Below are 19033 nucleotides of genomic sequence, written 5' to 3' on the forward strand. Positions count from 1 at the left end.
ACAATACTGTGCTGTACACTTACATATCTGTTAAGATCTCATATTTTTCAACCACAATAAAATAAATACGTAAAATTAAAAAGTGGGGGGACAAAGCAGTCAGAGACATAAAAGACACATTTCCTTCCGGGAATAATAAGAATTGCAGTTGACTTCTCATCACTACAAAGTTCGAATGCACTGGAACAGCATCGTAAAAAGTGCTTCAGGAAAAACATTGATAAAATTCTACATCCCGGTGAAAATACCCTTCAAAATTTAAGTAAAATAAAGCCCTTTTCAGGTAAAAATAAGCAGCTAATAAAATTTATTACTAGAATCTGTGCTGTTTTATGTTGTCAGTAATCAGAAAATTCCAGTGATGCGATGATGATTGCAGATGTCATATAGAAGTGCTGTCTTAGACCAACAGAATTTCAGGTCATCTCCCAAAATAAGGAAGTGCTTCTACCTTGATGTATCAGCTTGGAGAATTCTTATTTTTTTTCTACCACTGGTACATCCTCAGTGTCTTTCTTCTCTGATAATCATACCTATGATTACCCTAATTCATTAGAGATGTGAGAATTTTGTTGTTTCATGGCTTTATTGAGATGTGAGAATTTTTTAAAATTCCTGTGTCTTGAAGGAAAAAAATATATATACATAAATATATAGATACATACCACTATAGATTAGTACACAATGCACTATTATATCCTATTCTCAAATTCCTTTTGAGGAAGACAAAAAATTCATTATCTTAAAAATATATTTGACGACAATGCAACATTTTTTCTGTTTCCTTTCTGAACTCTTAGAAGGGTGGATTGTACTACAAGAGAAAGTTGAGAGTAAAGTCATCTTCCTGAACATTTTCGAAGCTTTAATTTTCTGAAACCGCACAGCACATTAGTGCATAGCATACAATGTTAGCTGGAGGGTTTTCAATATGTAAATTCCTTTATTAAATTGTATAAAATGTCCTACAGCTTGGTATGAGAATAATGGCTGATATTAATTGTAAAACTCCTCTTTACACACAAAAGAACATTACATTTGAAGTATCCCTTTCTACCTAGAGTAGTCTTGTAATACAAGTAATACATACTTGTAATACAAGTAATTCATATTCATCCTGCAACTTGAATCAAGTTGATAACATGCCAATTTTTTTTATCTTGTCAATTTAGAAAAAAAAGTCATATTCAATATTTATAGATTTAACCTAGTTCACAGAATGTACAAATGTTATGTGTGATAAAAATCCCACAAATTTGATCCAATTTTATAGATTTTTCCTGATTTACCTCAAATTTAAAGTATCTCTGCCACATACATTTTAACAGTTATTGTTAAATAACAATTTTCTTTTTGCATGTGTACTGTTTCTGGAAAACAAGATGTTAAATTGTCCTGCTATTGTGATATGACAAGCTATAGTACTTAAGTTGTCTTGCTCTGCATTCCATGTACACGTTCTAAATAGAGATAGATATGATGGTGCTGGAAAGAAGAATAATGGCACCACTAGAACAGTGGGTTGCATTTATTCCTTATTGATTATGGATAGTTTCCTTACTAGCCATATGTATTAGAAGAAAATTGTGAACCAGTAAAATAAACCAGACAGAAACAGAAATCCTGCATGATATCACTTATACGTGGGATCTTCAAAAAAAAAAAAGTTGAACTCACAGAAACACAGAATAGAATGGTGGTTGCCAGGGTTGGAACGTGAAGGAAATAGGAAGGTCTGCTGGACCCAAAGGGAAATTCATGAGTGATTTGGGAGTAGGGACTCTGGTGGTTCTGTTGACCACTCACGCTGCTTCCCCAGAGCCCAAACAACACACACTGCTTTACTGCTGATTACAGTTTATTCTTTCTTTCTGCCCCCTGCTCAGCATCTCTTGCCACATGACCAGCCCACCCAGCACTGTCTTGGGTTCGTGGCTGCTTCACAGAGGCACACAGTTCCACTGGTTCCAATCACAGGGCATGGGGATATGTTGCAGATTGTGACTAATTTTCTGTACGATTTTGTTGGCTCTGTCTGTATGGTTATATACGGGGAAGCCGAGTTTGTCCAGAGTGTGGGCGTGGACAAACAACATATGGGAGACGAGACCCTGGCCCCGGTACTCAGGCAGGGTGGCCCCCATCCGCACCTCTCCTGTCTGGTCCATCAGGGACCAGGACACAGGGGTCCCCTCAGGCCCCAGCAGGCAGAAGGTGGGGAAGGTCCGGATACAGCGCTCGATGAATCGCTGGCTCCTCTCATTGCCACCGAAATGCCAGAATTTATTCACCATGGCAGCGTGGATAGGATCCAGGGATGAGAGTTTAAACATCTCTTGGTTACTATTGAGAAGAAGGAAAAAGAACAGTCCATGAATCACACATACTGTGGAGTATTATATTTGTTTGCCCCCAAATTGTCTTCAGACAATGCAAATGAGAGCACAGGTAAAGGTATAGATTCTGCAACCAGACCACCGGGATTCATAATCTGTCTAGTTGTGTGATCTCGAGCAGGCAACATAATGTCTCTCTGCCTCCATTTCTTCTTTATAAAGTGGGGATGTTAATAGTACCTTCCTCAAATACTGATATAAGAGCAATTACATCATGAGTACCTAGGACTTGTGCCCATAAACAATAAGAAGTACATAAAAATTAAGTATCGGTCCTTTCAGCAATGCAGTGACTCTCCCCTTAATATGAGGGAATTGATATCACCCCCATTTTACAGATAAGAAAAATAGGTAAACAGAAAATAGGCAAGTGCCCCAAAGCACATGCTAGCAAGCTGTATATAAAGCCAGAGCATAGAATCATGGAATCTTAGAATGTTGGCGTCAGAGGGTCCTTGGCCACTGTGGGAACTGAAGTCCAGAGAGGGGGAGTGATGTGGCATGCAGGCGACCCCCGAAGTACAGAACACTGAATCTGAAGGTATCTGCAGGCTGTAAAGAGGCTTCGGGGTGTGTCCTAGAAAGAGCCCACCATGTGGAACTAGGAGATCTAGACTCAAGCCCATTATGCCCTTAACCATCCATGTGACCTGAACAAGCTGTTTCATTATCTGAGCCTATTTTCTGTCAGGAAACTAGGGATAATATCTCCTACCTTGTCTATCTCATGGGGTGGACAGGAGAATCAAATGAGATTATAGATGTGCAGGTGCTTTTCAGGTGTCATGTGTGATACAAATGTGAATAAAGCTTTTCCAGGTATATTAACACACAGAGGGTCATAGGATTGGGCATCTCCAGCTCAAATCTGCACCATCAGTATTCAGTTCTATTCAGTGTTAGACTGGACATCAATGGGGGAAAATATATAATTTGTTTACATTCTTTTTTTTTTTTTTAAACATCTGCCTTTTTCACTTTCTATATATTTTCTTAAATTTTATTTATTATTTATTTATGGCTGTGTTGGGTCTTCGTTTCTGTGCGAGGGCTTTCTCCAGTTGTGGCAAGTGGGGGCCACTCTTCATCGCAGTGCGCAGGCCTCTCACTATCGCAGCCTCTCTTGCTGCGGAGCACAGGCTCCAGACGCGCAGGCTCAGTAATTGTGGCTCATGGGCCCAGCTGCTCCGCGGCATGTGGGATCTTCCCAGACCAAGGCTCGAACCCGTGTCCCCTGCATTGGCAGGCGGATTCTTAACCACTGCGCCACCAGGGAAGCCCCCTGTTTAAATTCTTTTTACTGGAAAACTTTTGCTCTGTGAATTCATTAAATGGGTATTTTTCAAGCATCTGCTATGTGTTCAGTCTGGTTATTGAGGATCTATCAGTGAACAACATAAAGAAGGTCGCTGCACTTGTGGAGTTTGAAATGTTGTAGGGGAGAGGGTCAAAGAACAAACAGGTCAATACATACACAAACAGGCTGATTTCAGATAATGATAAATGCAATAAAGAATAAAAATTGGGTTTTGCGGTTGAAGACTTATGGGAAGCGGTGGTTTTAGACAGGGTTCTCTGAGAAGAACTCTCTGAGGAAATTACATTTGAGAGTATGAATGGCAAGAAAGAGGCAAATATATGAAGATCAGAGGAAAGGACATTGTAGGCAGACAAAGTGCAAATACATGTGTGAATGTATGAGATCGAGCTGCAGAAAGATGGCCAGAGCTGCTGGTGGGAGTTAGCTAGAGGGACAGAATGAAGTCCAAAAGGTGATGGGTTCCAGGTCTTACAGGACCTTGAAAGTCCATGAAGGAGTTTGGTTTTATTAAAAGTATGCTGAGAAACCTCAATGGCTTCTTTGCGGGTGAATGGACATAATCCACATTACATACTAAAAGCAATCACCCTGGAAATGGATTGTAGGGAGACAAGAGTGAATATAAGGAGAGAAGTTGGGAGGCTACTTCAATAGTGAAAGATGTGAATAGTGCAGAGTGTCTTTTTTCAAACTCACATGGCTTTGGGTCTGCCATATCCAGCAGGTAAGTTCTTTGTCTCCGGCAGGGAAGGAAGAAGTTTCCTCGCTGTCTCAGACATCATATAGAGAATGCATTGTGTTTGCTTGACCTTAACGAATTTAGTGGTTGCAAGATTCCGTATCACCTCATCCAGACTGGACTGTGAACCTAGAGAGGGATAAAGTTAGGAGAGAAGCAATTGTCCATTTAGATGCTTCATGAAGCTTCCCAACAGAAGCTATGCAGGACTTAAAGTCAGACAATGTTGCCTCTGCTGTTGCAAATGACCATGTGACCATGGCCATGTCATTACCTAAGCATGTTTTCTCTTCTGCAATACAGAGATACTAGAAATCCTGACTATAGTACTGTGAAATCGAGGAGAATTGGTATTTAGAAAACAGTAGGCAACCTTGCATGTTCACATACTACATGCCCAGGTATTGGTCTGATACCACATTTAATGCTTACATTAACCTTATGTTTTAGGTACTTTTATTATCTTCATTTTTTATATGTGAGGGAACTGAATAATAGTTAAGTTACAACACTTGCTCAAGATCACAAAACAAGTAACAGGCAGAGCAAGGATGTCACCCAAGGGAGTCTGACTCCAACAATGACAGCTGTTCTTGTGACTGGGGTGGTGCTCAGTGGCACAAGGTCTTATCATTCTAATTCTAGGAATGGAAGGCCAGAGGGGGAGCTCTGCTGTCACATCCAATCACCCTAAGGGATCCTGAATATGTCTGAAAAATATATCATGAATCCTCCGGTAACGAGAACTTGCATCACTCACACGTTCTTAAAAGAACCTTAGAGTTTGCAATGTTTGAATTCAACTCCACTGAAGAGATGGTGGCAGCTGATATAGGGAATGAACATCAGCTGAGTGTCTGGAGTTTGGTAAAAGGAAATAAAGGTTGTAGGGGAATGTACTCAGGATAAAAAGTGACCCTACAGGTATATAGATATGAGCAGTCCTAGCAGCCAGCACACATCCCAGATCCCTTCCATACTTTGGATCTGCAAATGTTGTTTCCAGTTGATGACGTCTGATGTGCTAAGGGATTCTTGACAGTTCTTGAGGTCCTTAGAATAGATTTGGTAGCTGTTGGTGTAGTGATCAAAGTCATCTGCCATCTCCTGTTTGGTTGGGTAATATAAATAAATCAAATTGATTATACCCAGTGATTGGAATACTTGTGCTTGGTATTTCATTATACAGTGATATTTTACAAACCTAAATATTGATATTCTTCTTGATGTACTATCATCATTCCTGAATCATTTATATCATAAGACTAAGTAAAGGATTTAATGAATTATTCCACTTATGAGTAAGAAAAACTTGATGAACTAGGTATTTATATGTTACATTACAATTTCAAATCAGCCAAACACATACCAGTTTACAAAGCATTCTTCAGTAATTCTGTAATCCTCAGGAGAAGGAAGGAATTTTTGTCAAAGACAAGTTTCCATTACAAGAGTAAATGTTACTCTGTTTCAAAGAGTCTCAGAACAAATGGATTATGAAAACAATATTGAAATTGACACAGGTAACTTTGTATTAGAATTCTCACATGTGATAAAGCTATACAGAGTGAAGACACATGATATCTTTAAAATGTAAACCACAATGCACTATTGTTTAAGAAATAATTCATATTCCCAACAAAACTGAAATGCAAAATTTGCGCAACAAGATCTCCTCAAAATTAATAAAGAATGAGATTTATTTTGAAGGCAAAGGAAGGAGAGAACAACTACCCAACAAGGGTAGAACAGCTGGAAGCTGTTGTACAGAAATGCCCTCAGCATTAATACCACCAACAATCTCTGTTTTGTTTTGTTTTTTTTTAATTAATTAATTAATTTATTTTTGGCTGCATTGGGTCTTTGCTGCTGTGCGCAGGCTTTTCTCTAGTTGCAGTGAGCGGGGGCTACTCTTCATTGTGCGCAGACTTCTCATTGCGGTGGCTTCTCTTGTTAAGGAGCACGAGCTCTAGATGCGCGGGCTTCAGTAGTTGTGGCACGAGGGCTCAGTAGTTGTGGCACATGGGCTCTAGAGCGCAGGCTCAGTAGTTGTGGCGCACGGGCTTAGTTGCTCCGCGGCATGTGGGATCTTCCCAGACCAGGGCTCGAACCCGTGTCCCCTGCCATTGGCAGGTGGATTCTTAACCACTGCGCCACCAGGGAAGTCCCACAATCTCTGTTTTAAAGGTTGCATATAAAAGCGAATATTATTCCATTTTTAGATTTCAATAATTAAATTATCTTTATTTTTGTATTATGTTTAATTTGCTTTTTTAAAGTCACTATACATTTAAATTTTACTTGTAAATAATTTATATCAAAATACGATGAGATGAATTTTTATTTTATATTTGCAATATGCTTGCGAACATATTTATATTTGAAACAGATTAACCACTTAGTTTGAGTGATTTTTAAAAGTCTGGTACTGAAAATATATTCCCAAATACAAGCATTGTAATTTGTTCTTTATATTTCCTTAACATTATTCATGTTTAACTTCACATATTTTTGGGTGTTATTTTCTCTGCTTAGAATGCAATCTCTGCTCTTGTCAACCTGTCAAAAACCTATTATTCTTCAAAATTCAGTTTTGGTGACATGTCTGTCATGAAAGCTCTCTAATCCTCTTCCTGCATCCCCTGACATCCATAGTTTCAATCATCTCTTGGTCAGTGCTACTTCTGTATCTCGTATGTTTTTGTACATTTTCAAAGCATGTTGTAATTTATCTGCTTGTCTGTGTTTCCCTCCAGGCTGTGAAGTTCTTGAGGACAAGGACTTGTTCACTATCACTGCAATTCATTTTGGTATCCCCAGGGTCTACCACATTGCAAGGTACATGGTAGGTTCATAGCAAATACAAACATAGATGCATATTCATTCCACATCTGGCACCTTACCTGCTCCTGAGGGCGGATAACCACTGTATTGAAATCAGGCCACCTGTCCACCAGGGCCTTTAGCTTGAAAGGGTTTCCCTGGTTCATGTGGAAGACAGTCCCATAAACCTGCAGTATCCCGACAAAGTGAGAGAAGGTCAGCTTATTAGGAAGGGATGGCAAAGTGCCTTGCGTTTGATCAGTTCAAAGTCTGTTTCTATGAAATGAGGGTAAGTACCTAATAGGGCATTCAGTTCAATCTTCAGGTTCTACTTTATTACTCCAAATGGAAATAGATTTTGGGGTCAAACAATGAGAATATTATATGAATATATTTTAAAATCCAGATAAATAAAATGAATAAATTAAAAATCATCTACTATCACATTGTAGAATTTAGTGTTCTCTTTCCATTTTATTCCGTTTATTTACACATAGTTTTTAAACATGAAATTACCTAATACATATTAATTTAACATCTATTTCCCCCCCATACATACACATACACACTATACTATGAGCGTATTTCCATGTCAGTAAACACAAATCTACATAGTCATTTTTAATGACAGCATAATAGCCATTATATGGAAGGACTCTAATTCGATTTTACTATCTCTTATTGCTGGTCATTTCAGTGTTTTCTAATTTTTAACAGTTTTTTCTTCAATTACCTTTTTTTTTTGCATAAATCTTTGCAAATATGCCTGATATTACAAATTCTAGAAGGGGAATTTCTAGATCAAACGTCAACTGCAGTTTAAAGATTTTCTTTCTTACACACATCTCCAAATTACCTTCCAGAAAGGTTAAATGAACTCCTGCCTACTTAATAAGTAGAGACAGAGCATAGTATTAAGAACACAAGCTTTGGTGACCAAGGTCCAAGAACATCACATATTGGGCAATCTGTTTAATCTTTACTACAAGCATCGGTTCAAACATTGGTGCCCTCAAAACACTGAAGAGGCTGAGAAAGAGAGATTCTCCAAACTAGAATGGACCCTGCGGTTGTGGGGAGGGGAAAAACAGTAGTACATACTAGGGCAGACCTCAGGACCTAAATGCATTGGAAACATGAGGCCTCAGCAGATGGTATGGAAGGATGCCAAAGACCAGGGACCAATGGAATGGTGAACATTTCAGTGACAAAGGACCACACCTCACCCTGTGCCTCCCTACCTTTGCCATGAAATGTTTATGTCAGACTAAAGGGAAAGAGGGGGAGGCAAACTTTGACTTTACTGTTTTTTAATAAAATTATTAAATTTCTGCCATCAGCAGGGGCTCAATATAGAAATTAAATGCAGTTTTAGGGAAAATAAAAAATAATAAAAATACATTTTTTAAACATTGGAGTTTGGAACCAGTGACATTTATATATCACATTTCTGTGCACATGGTAGCAACACTAAGCCTGAACACAGTGATGCAGGCAGCCACTACAAATTGAATGAATTGGGGTTAACATGTGAGATAAACCTATTTATAACAGTTTCCACTACTTTGAGAAAGAGATGGGCCGTCCTCAGACCATGATACACAAATTTTTCTCTCACTTGAGACTTTAGTGAGTATTGAATGAGAATGAGTTTTAGGTCATACGTTTGTAACAAGAACCATTCCTACAAATATTCTAGATTTCTGCTTATGGGAAAAAAACTATGTCATCAAAGAATCAACTGAGTAGAGAGGAAAAGAACCATTATTTACTCATTAAAACCGAGGATCTCATATTGTGGGTTACTTTGCCTCGCAAGAGAGCTGGCTAAGGCTAGTAGTGCCAAGAATTTTTTCCAAAAAGTTGGGATCCACTTAACACAAGAAGTAAATAACAGTTCAAACATCAGAGATCTACCCTATAGAGATGGAAGAAAACAATTTAACCTGGAAAACTTTTCAAAGCAGCCACTCAAGATAAAAATATCTCAGTCCACAGAGCACCTAACTGATTTAGTAACTCCCCCTCCTAAAAAAAATACAAAAGACTTTTGAGTTAGACTTTTGAGTTCATGTCAAACACTTTGTGTAGTGTCTGATATTTGGTAAGTGTTCCAGAAGTGTTGGCTATAAATTTTATCATATTTTATTTAATCCTCCCAACAGCTCTGCAAGGTAATCATAACCCTGTTTAAGGTTGAGGAATGTCTACCGAGAGTATTTACTTTCCGGTATTACTCATTTTACATGCAAGAGCACTGAGACTTAGAGATGTTTAATTTTTGCAGTGTTACCCAGAAAACAATGAATTTGTGGGGTCAGAACAGTCTGACTCCTGACCTTGTTCCTTTCGACAGTTCCCTACCCTACCTCAGTCAGAAGGATCAGTGTCTCTGGGCTACACTCAGCACTCATGGCTGAGTCTACACATGATCCCTATACAAGGTGTCAGAGCACCAGAAAAAGGTAAAAAAAGGTGTAATATGATGCTCTTCCTTCCACGTTTCCCATCAGCATGATCAGTGTAATTAACTATACTGAATTATACATCATATTCATGCTGCCCTGAGAAGTCCAGAGCTGTGATTCATCAACAAAAGAAAATGAGCTTTATTTTAGAGACAAGCCTTGTAAATTAACAGTTTATACCTAAGGTTTTTTGTTGTTGTTGTCTCTTGTTGGTTTTTTGGGAGGGGTGCTTATAAAGGTATTGATTTTTAATTTTTAATTCCAATTGTTCATTGCTAGCACATAGAAAAACAATTTTTGTATTATAGATATTCACCTTAAAGCCTTTGCTAAACTTAGTTATATATCTAGGAGCTTTTTAGGGTTGCTTTTTGGTAGATTCCTTAGGGTTTTTTACATTACACAATCATACCGTCTGTGAATAAACACTAATTTATTTCTTTCCAATACATATGTCTTTTATTTCTTTTTCCTGCCTTATTGTACTGGCTAAGATATCCAGTACCATGTTGAATAGAAATGTGAGAATGAATATCTTTGCCTTGTTACCGATCTTAGGAGGAACATTCACTCTTTCACTATTTAGTATGATGATAGATGTAGATTTTTCCAGTATGCTTTTTATCAGGTTGAAGAAATTCCTAGTCTGCTGAGAGCTTTATTTCTATGAGGAATATTACATTTTGTCAAATATTTTTTTCTGCATCTATTGAGAGAAGATCATATGGTTTTTCTTTTTTAGTCTGTTGATATGGTGAATTACATTGATTGATTTTTGAATGTTGAACCTGCCTTGCATTTCCAAGATAAACTCCCCTTGGTTATGATGTATTATCCTTTCAATATATTGATGGATTTGACTTGATAGTATTTTGTTGAGGGTAGTCTCTGTTCACAAGGGATATTGTTCTGTAGTTTTCTTCTCTTGTGGTACCCACTTCTGATTTTGGTATCAGGGTAATTCTGGACTCATAAAATGATTTGGGAAGTATTTTCTCCTCTACTCTATTCTGCAAGAGTTTGTGTAGAAGGGGTATTATTTTTTCCTTACATGTGTAGTAGAAATTGCCACTGACACCATCTGGGCATGGAGTTTTCTTTGTTGGAATGTTTTAAATTACAAAATCAATTTCTCCAATAGATATAGGACAATACAGTTTGCATTTTTCTTCTTCAGTGACCTTTGGTAATTTGTGCTTTTCACAGAACATACGTTGCAAAATTTATGAGCTCAGTATTGAAAATAGTGTATCCTAATATCTTTATAATGTCTATTGTGTTTGTAGTAATGCTCCCTGTTCTATTCCTGATATTTATAATTTGTGTCTTCTATTTCTTGGTCAGTTTGGTTAGAACTTTACCAACATTATTGGTTTTTTTCACTGAACCAGAGCCTAGATTTATTGATTTTCTTAATTGTTTTTCTCCTCTCAAATTTATTGATTTCAGCTCTTATCTTTCATAATTTTCTTAATTGTGTTTGCTTTGAGGTTAATTTACTCTTTTTTTTCTAGTTTTTAAGGTAGAAACTTAAAGCATTGATTTGAGACCATTATTCTTTTTTACTATAAGCACTTAATGCTATCTATTTCCCAGTTATCACTGCTTTAGTTGCATCCCAAAACTTTTCAAAAGTTGTATTTTTATTTTCATTCAACTAAAATACTTCCTAATTTTCCTTGTGATTTTTAAGCATGATTTATTTAGAAGTGTATAATTTCTAGAAATTCAGGTATTTCCCAGACACCTTTCAGGTTTTTTTAAATTTTGAATTTAGTTCTATATTGTTCAAGGACATGCTTGGTATGATTTCAGTTCTTCTAAAATTTTTTAAATTATGGTCTACTTTGGTAAATGTTCCACTTGCAATTGAAAATAATATGTACTCTGCTGTGGTTGAGGGAAGTATTCTATAAATGCCAATTAGTAGCTGGTTCATTGTATTTCATATGTAATAAGTTCACATATATTTAAAGGTTTTCTGCCTATTCTACAAATTGCTGAGAGAGGAATGTTGAAGTCTTTATACCTGTGTGTTTCCCTATTTCTTCTTTCAGTTCTATCAGTTTTTGTCTCAGGTACTTTGAGCCTTTGTTGTTGGGTGTATACATTTCAGCCTTTCTTATGTCTCCTTGATGAATTAATGCCTTTATCATAATGCAGTGGCACTGTCTAGCAATAGCCTTGTCCCTTTGCAACATATATTATTGCAAGAAAAAACACTTCTCTATGGTATAAGATCACTTCTTAAACACAATTTCTGTCTCACCCCAAGTTAAACATAATAATCCTTTGGGGTTTGACAAAAACAGAAATTGACCAGTTGTTAATTACAAAGAAGTATCATAATGGTTAACTTTTCATCAGGCACTTGATTGTTTGGGAAGAATAAATTACACATTAACTTTGCCAGTTCTGGACAAACTTCCAGTGTTATATAACCTAAGAGTTGAAAGGGCACGAGGGAAAGTTTTTGGGTCATCACACAGCAAAGAACATAGTGGATTCAAATCATAGCATTGCCACTCACTATTGCTGTGATCTTGGTCAAGTCATATAACTGAGCCTCCGTTTCCTCTTTGGTTCTACAGACATGATGTACCTGCCTTGCAGAGAGATGATGTAAACTAAATGAGATGCAAGATGAGTGAGTGTCTGGCACAGAGTAGGTGCTCAGTGAATGCTTGTTCTCTTTCCCACCTTTTTCTTAGGCTGTTGCTAGTCCTTTTTTCCCTAAGAATGTTCCACTCTCACCTTTAAGGACTCAGGGAGGCTCTTCCTCAAGGATTTCTCTAACATCTGCAGCAGTTGTGGACCTTGTAAGTGGAACATCTTGGCAGGTACCTGAATCTAAAGAGAGGATCAAAAACCAAGGGATGAGAAGTGCTGCAAGACAAACAAAGACACCTAAGCCCTGTTATCCTGGAAAACAGTAATTGCTAAAGAAAGCTCTCCGTCCCCTTTGTGTTTTTGAAATGTCTTCCTGCAAAGAACTGTCCTTCATCCGTTTGGCTTAGTAAGACTCACCATGTCCCCCTGTTACCTATGACAAGTCCAGCTACTAAGCCTTCAAATTCCCAATCTTCAACAAATGAACAGCTCATACAACTCAACATCAACCCCACCCCCAGACAACCCAATTAAAAAATGGGCAGAAGAACTGGGTTCTTTGTAGCTCTGTTTACTCTTCCTTCATAAATGGTTAGCTTGACTGTTTATCCCCACTGAACCATCAGAACAAAGTGTTCTGATGTCTTAACAAAAGTTATAGGCTTGAGTGCACATTAATCAAGCTTCTCTCCTCCACACAGGGCTCTGCACTGTGACCTACCCTCAGCCCGAGCCAACACTGGCATTCAGAATGATCCTCCATGAACCTTGCTTACTCCTTTCCATAGAAGAATAACCATTTCCTGCCTGACCTTTCAGGTGTTTGTAGATGTTATGGTCTAAGAGTTCTCCTGTTGAAATAATACCCTCTTTCTATTACAGCAGTCCTTTTCCCCACTCTTGAAATAATCCTTTCAAATAAAGGCTCTCCTTACCAAAGTCTGGTCTTGATTTTTATTCAACGGTATCTTAGTATGGCTTCATTATAATTGAAATAGACTTTTGTGACTAGTCTGGAAACCTAAGTATTGATTTATTCATCCATGCAGTCATTCACTTATGCAATCGCTCAATAAATATTTATTGAGAACTCACTGTCATCTCAACAAACGTGGTGAGTGTCACCTCAGCTAGACTGAACTACATTTCTCAGAATTCCCTTCTCTGTACATTTCCAGCTAGGGTGGGCCACAGAGAGATTCCTAAGGAGGACCTGGGGGGCAGAATTGAAGCAGCAGGCATTTTGCAGCTAACCTCATGACCCAAGGTAGGGGCTGGGCTGGCAAGTGCTTCACTCTCCCCAGATCTGCCTTCAGCTTGTCTGTCACCTGGGCCAGGTGTGGGTGTTTGGCTCCTTAACAAAGGAACCTGATTTCTGCGGGACACCCATTCTACCAAGGTCAGGGTCGGTAGGACTGACGAAGTTTCTCCGGCCCCGTGAGCCTCAGCTTATACTGTGGGTTTCAGCTTGTTCTTTCTCCCTCTCACGTTCCTTTCCCAGCTACCTTCCCTGTGTACTTCAGTCTTCAGCACCAGATGGGAAGAAACAGCCTTACAGAAACTGCTGAACTAGGCCACACAATTGCATAAGGTCGAATCCCTGTAACAAATCTACTTTTCCGCTTGGACCCTGACCGATACACTTAATTTTGATCAACTAACTCTCTGAGCAACTGTGAGCTTAGATTTCCTGTCGTTTAAGCACTCATAATCTAATAAGGAAAATAAAACATGTACACAACTAACACATGCCCCATAGAAAGAGCTAACTTATCCCATAAATATGCAATTACAATGCTATAGAATTCATGACATTTTGAAGCAGCCATTTTGATATGCTTTAAAATATAAATTATTCTTCTCATTTTTATTACCAAATGATATTGAAAACGAATTCAGTCACCGTATCCCCAATCCTCACCTCTTCTTGAGCCTTATCCCATCCCTAAACCTAAGAGTCTGATGTGTATAGTATATATTACTATGTAATATAAAGCAGCATTTCTACATTTTGACTCACTGTATGAAATTAGGATTATCAGAAGAATTGGATCATAACATGCTGACTAAAAATGTAGACAGAAGACTGTGGCAAATCAAATGTTCTGCCTAAGGCCTACGAGATTCACAAAAGACAGAGAATACTTCTCAGTGGAAGCTTATAGCGTTCTTAAAGGAGATTGCACTAGAACTGGCCATTGAAGAGAGGATGGTGTTAGATGTCAGCTGCCATATTCCTGGGAATGACTGGCTAACTCTTTCTGACAAGAACTATGGAGAAAGTTTTGTTAGACTCAAAATGGCATTAAACTTGGAATATGCAAAACCCTGTAGATATTAGGAGAGAGTCACTGTTGTTTAAACTCATTTATTTACCTATGTTCCTGACTGTTCTTTTAAAGGTCGTCCCTGGTCTATTTTTGGTATCCAAAAATACCAAATACTTACTTTGTAAGTAAATACCAATACTTACTTTGGCTTCCCAACTCTCTGGTCCCTGTGTTCAGGGCCCGCTCCTCTTTAGCTCAGCCCTTTGGGAAGGCTGGTCCTTTGGGATGAGCAGGTAGAATCTGTACTTGGAGAAATGGTACTAGTATTAGTTTGTGTCTATTGGCAGTCATGCTTCAGTTATCAAAGACTTCATTTCATTTTTTGATCCTGCTGTTTTAACATGTTGGAGAATCTTGGACAAATTAATGTTTTGATTTTTCATATGTGTTCCCTTTTACCTGGAATTTTTGTCAGTTATCTGGGGAGAAAAATAGTCCCTTCATTTAACCAGGAGGTCCCATCATGATTTGAGGGGAGGAGAGTCTTGACCAGAACCACTAAGGGAGTGGTTATCTCTCTTTTTCCCCACCTTTATTGAGATATGATTGACATATAATGTTGTGTAAGTTTAAGGTGTACAATGTGATGATTTGATACATATGTACATTGCAAAATGATTACCACAATAAGGTTAGTTATCACCTCCATCACATCACATATTTCTTTTTGCATTGTTGTGAGAACATTTAAGATCTACTCCTTAGCAACTTTCAAGTACATAATACAGCACTGTTAATTATAGTCACCATGCTACACACCAGATCTCCAGAAATTATCTCATAAATGGAAGTTTGTACCCTTTGACCAACATCTTTGCATCTCCTCCAACCCCGGGTCGCTTGCAACCACCATTCTTCTCTGTTTCTATCAGTTTGGTTTTTTTCAGATTCCACATGTAACTGAGATCATAGCGTATTTGTCTTACTCTATCTGACTTTTTTCACTTAGCATAATGCTCTCAAGTTATCCATGTCACAAATGGCAGAATTTTCTTCTTTCTCATGACTGAATAATATTCCAATGCATAGATATACCACAACTTATTTATCCATTCATCCATCTATGGACACTTAGATTGTTTCCATGTCTTGGCTATTGTGAATAATCCTGCAATGAACATGGGGGTGCAGATGTCTCCTCAAGATAGTGATTTAATTTCCTTCAGATATGTACCCAGAAGTGGGGTTACTGGATCATATGGTAGTTCTATTTATAATTTTTATAGGAACCTCCATACTATTTCCATAGTGGCTTCACCGATTCATAATCCCACCAACAGTGCATTAGGTTTTCCTGTTCTCCACATCTTCGACAACACTTATCTCTTATCTGCTTGATAATAGCCATTTAAACAAGTGTGAGGTATTATCTTATTGTGATTTTGTTTCGAGCATCTTTTCATGTACCTATTGGCCATTTGTATGTCTTCTTTGGAAAAATGTCTTTTCAGGGCTTCTTTGCTCATTTTTAAACAGGATTAAATATATATACAATATATATATTTTGCTCTTCACTCGTATGAGTTCTTTACATATTTTGGATATTAACCCCTTATTGGTTTGCAAATATTTTCTCCCATTCCATAGGTTGTTTATTTTGTTGATTGTTTTTTTTCTCTCCATAAGCTTTTTAGTTTGATATACTCCCACTTTATTTTTTGCTTTCGTTGCTTGTGCTTCTGTTGTCATACCCAAAAACTCATTGCCAAGACCAAGATCAAGTTTTTTCCCCCATGTTTTCTTCTAGGAGTTTTACGAATTCAAGTCTTAATACATTTAAGTCTTTAACCCATTTTAAGTTAATTTTTAAAGTGTTGTTTGTATCTTGACTGTAGCTGCTGTGGGCAGTCACTGGGACTGGTAAGACTCACTTAAGTCCTGTAAATGAATTTTTTTTTTTTACTATCAAGGTAAAGTATATAAGTCTCCTCTGTTGTCCTTCTATTCCCCACAAGACCACAGAATATTTCTTTAACTCAGTATCTGATTTAACAACTCCTGCCTTTCTTCATTTTACTTCTGCTCTACTTCCAGAAGACCTTCTAAATCCAGCTTTTGCTCTCGTTTCAAAGTCTTACTCAAATTTCAGATTTTCCCCTATTGACTCCCTCTATTTCCTCAATCCAAACAAAACAAATCACTCTCTTTTCTGCACTCCCCTAAGATTATGTACATATTTCAATCACACAACTTGTTACAATAAATTGCATTTTGTCTTCTAGATTATCAGTCCTCTGGGCAGGGCCTCAAATGATTTATTTTATTATTCTCAATGTTTATTATACACAGTAAGGACTCAATGTCTGTTTAGTGATTGAATGTACTATGTATTTGTATCAACATAATCGATTTAGTCACTCTGCTTACCAAGGGGGAAAAGACTCCTTCATTCATTCAACAAGTACTTGCAGAAGGCCAACTATGTTCTGGGCATGGGAATTTCTACTAGTTGCTCCTTTGAAAAAAGGCTCAGACCAGAATAGAAGTACCTGTGCCATATCTTGGAAAGTATCAAGACAGTAGTAGACATGTTTCATTTGTAAAGACTAATCAGACATTAGCGAGGAGCATTTCACAAAAAGATTACATGAAAATATGAAAAGTTCAATTTGATGCCGGATTACTGGGGATATTAAAGTATCAACAAGTACATTTGGGAAGACTTTCTGCACGTGTGTGCACACACACACTGAAAACACAAATATGGTGTTCAGTAAATGCGGTTGACTAAAACTGAGGAGATTCATTTTAGTGGGTTGCCAGCATCGATAGTGGGCAAAGTCCTATAAAGCACACTTTGAAACCTTTGACAAAGCCATTCCAGTACTGGGAATTTATTCAAAGAAAACAATCCAAATGAAGAAAAATACTCTGAAAAAGTTTGTAAAGCAATACAATATTAAGTAACAAGGAAGTATTGGACACGATCTCAGTGTCTCTCTGTAATCTACATAAATTATGATCTATCATTATTTTACTACTCTAAAACCCATTAACATAAAAGTTATGATATATATGTTGTCATATGAGAGAGTCTTAAAGATGAACATGAAAAGGATAAAAGTGACAGTGCAAAAATTCTAACTAGCTATAAAGTCTTTTTCTGTGCATATTTACATAAATCATGTAAAGATAAAAAATTAGAAGGAAACACCAAATATAGGGGCATTACAGCTGAGATTTTCAAAATTGCATTCTTTTTTATGGTTTTACATTCATATTTAATATCATCTGTATTGTAATTCTTTTACTAGAATCTACCTTGTCTCTTTGACACTTTAAGAGGGCACTTAATTTCCCTGGCCATCATTTATCCAAGGGGGAAAAAAAATCTGACTATGTAACTCAGTATGTTACTAGAGGATTAAATAAGATCATATTTGCATAGTATGTCAACAATCTCTGTTATATACTGAGACCTGAACCAGCCTATTCCGTCCCAGATGCTATTACATTTTCTATCACCCATCAACCAATGGCAAGCTCCCAAACTGCTCCACATTTATCAATTCAGAATAAAAGCCTGTCTTTATCCAGTGAAAAACTTCTCACAGAATTAGGATACTGCCGTACACACAGTAGATGCCTGATACAGGTTTCTCAAAGGGAATAGTTTCCTTTTCATCTGACATAACCCTCAACACAGATGAGCTCAGAAATTCTTATCCACATCCAACAGCAGCATTTTGATTCATTCCATTTCAGTGCGGAAACAGAAGGAGATGAGGTGTCTCCGAGCAACGATCCTTTGTTCTCACCTGCAAAGCTGTCTTCTCATTCAGTCTCTGCAGAGGTCCTCAGAAAAAAAGAGGTGGCCGATTTTTCCAGAAGATGAAATATGTCTTCTGGGTATAGTGGTCTTGAAAAGTGTACTTTAACCTGTTTGATCCAAAAACTGCTGAGCTGAGGTTCGTAATAGAATTCATGCACCAAGCTGCATGCCTGGCAGTGGAGTGCGAGATGGAGTCCCTCCCTCCGGGTCCCATGTTCAGGGACATGGCTTTGTAACATTGAGACATTGGCAGAGTGCCTCCTGAGGCTCTTTTTCCAGAAGGCTGAGCTGCTTTCTGGTCCTAAAGGTCCTGCCAACACTCAGCAACTCTGATCTGTGAAACCAGCTGGCTAAGAACTGGGGAGGCAGGTGGATCGCTACAAGAAATACCTACTTCCTTCTCTTCCCTTTCATAAATACCTGCAGCAAAAGCAAGGGACAACTATTGTTTAGATTTGATGTATAGATTCAGAGCTCTTTTTTTTTTTTTTTTTTTTTTTTTACCATAAGTAAAGAAATTACTTGGAAAGACTAAGGGGTTTAGAATTCTCCCCCTTAGAATAAGCTCAGTAAA

The 19033-nt window shown here is 37.7% G+C and overlaps 1 protein-coding gene across 3 annotated transcripts; it reads right to left on the reverse strand.

Moving 5' to 3' along the window:
• Positions 1 to 1510: 1510 nt before the first annotated feature.
• On the reverse strand, positions 1511 to 18662 carry LOC118900008 (glycine N-phenylacetyltransferase). 3 transcript variants are annotated; one of them, XM_036862126.1, is made up of 7 exons: positions 18446 to 18662; positions 14831 to 14927; positions 12502 to 12597; positions 7360 to 7467; positions 5437 to 5563; positions 4414 to 4585; positions 1511 to 2343 (listed from the first exon to the last, which is right to left on the reverse strand). In XM_036862126.1, the coding sequence occupies exons 3-7, from the start codon at positions 12577 to 12579 to the stop codon at positions 1941 to 1943; spliced, it is 888 nt and encodes a 295-aa protein (XP_036718021.1). In that variant the 5' UTR covers positions 12580 to 12597; positions 14831 to 14927; positions 18446 to 18662; the 3' UTR covers positions 1511 to 1940. The 3 variants fall into 3 exon arrangements, with proteins under 3 accessions (XP_036718021.1, XP_036718022.1, XP_036718020.1); XM_036862127.1 differs by lacking the exons at positions 14831 to 14927; positions 18446 to 18662 and adding an exon at positions 13293 to 13337; XM_036862125.1 differs by lacking the exons at positions 14831 to 14927; positions 18446 to 18662 and adding an exon at positions 12775 to 12893.
• Between the last annotated feature and the right edge of the window lie 371 nt (positions 18663 to 19033).

Source organism: Balaenoptera musculus, chromosome 8 (assembly GCF_009873245.2).
Source record: "Balaenoptera musculus isolate JJ_BM4_2016_0621 chromosome 8, mBalMus1.pri.v3, whole genome shotgun sequence".
NCBI lineage: Eukaryota > Metazoa > Chordata > Mammalia > Artiodactyla > Balaenopteridae > Balaenoptera > Balaenoptera musculus.

Bases quoted from the DNA above. Each gene is read 5' to 3' on its own strand.
- LOC118900008 (XM_036862125.1), bottom strand. The intron at 4,586-5,436 runs GTATGGAAGGGA...ATCCCTCTCTAG, and splicing joins ACAACATTTGCAGATCCAAA to GTTCACAGTCCAGTCTGGAT. The intron at 2,344-4,413 runs GTGAGTTTGAAA...TCTTCTCAATAG, and splicing joins TATGGCAGACCCAAAGCCAT to TAACCAAGAGATGTTTAAAC.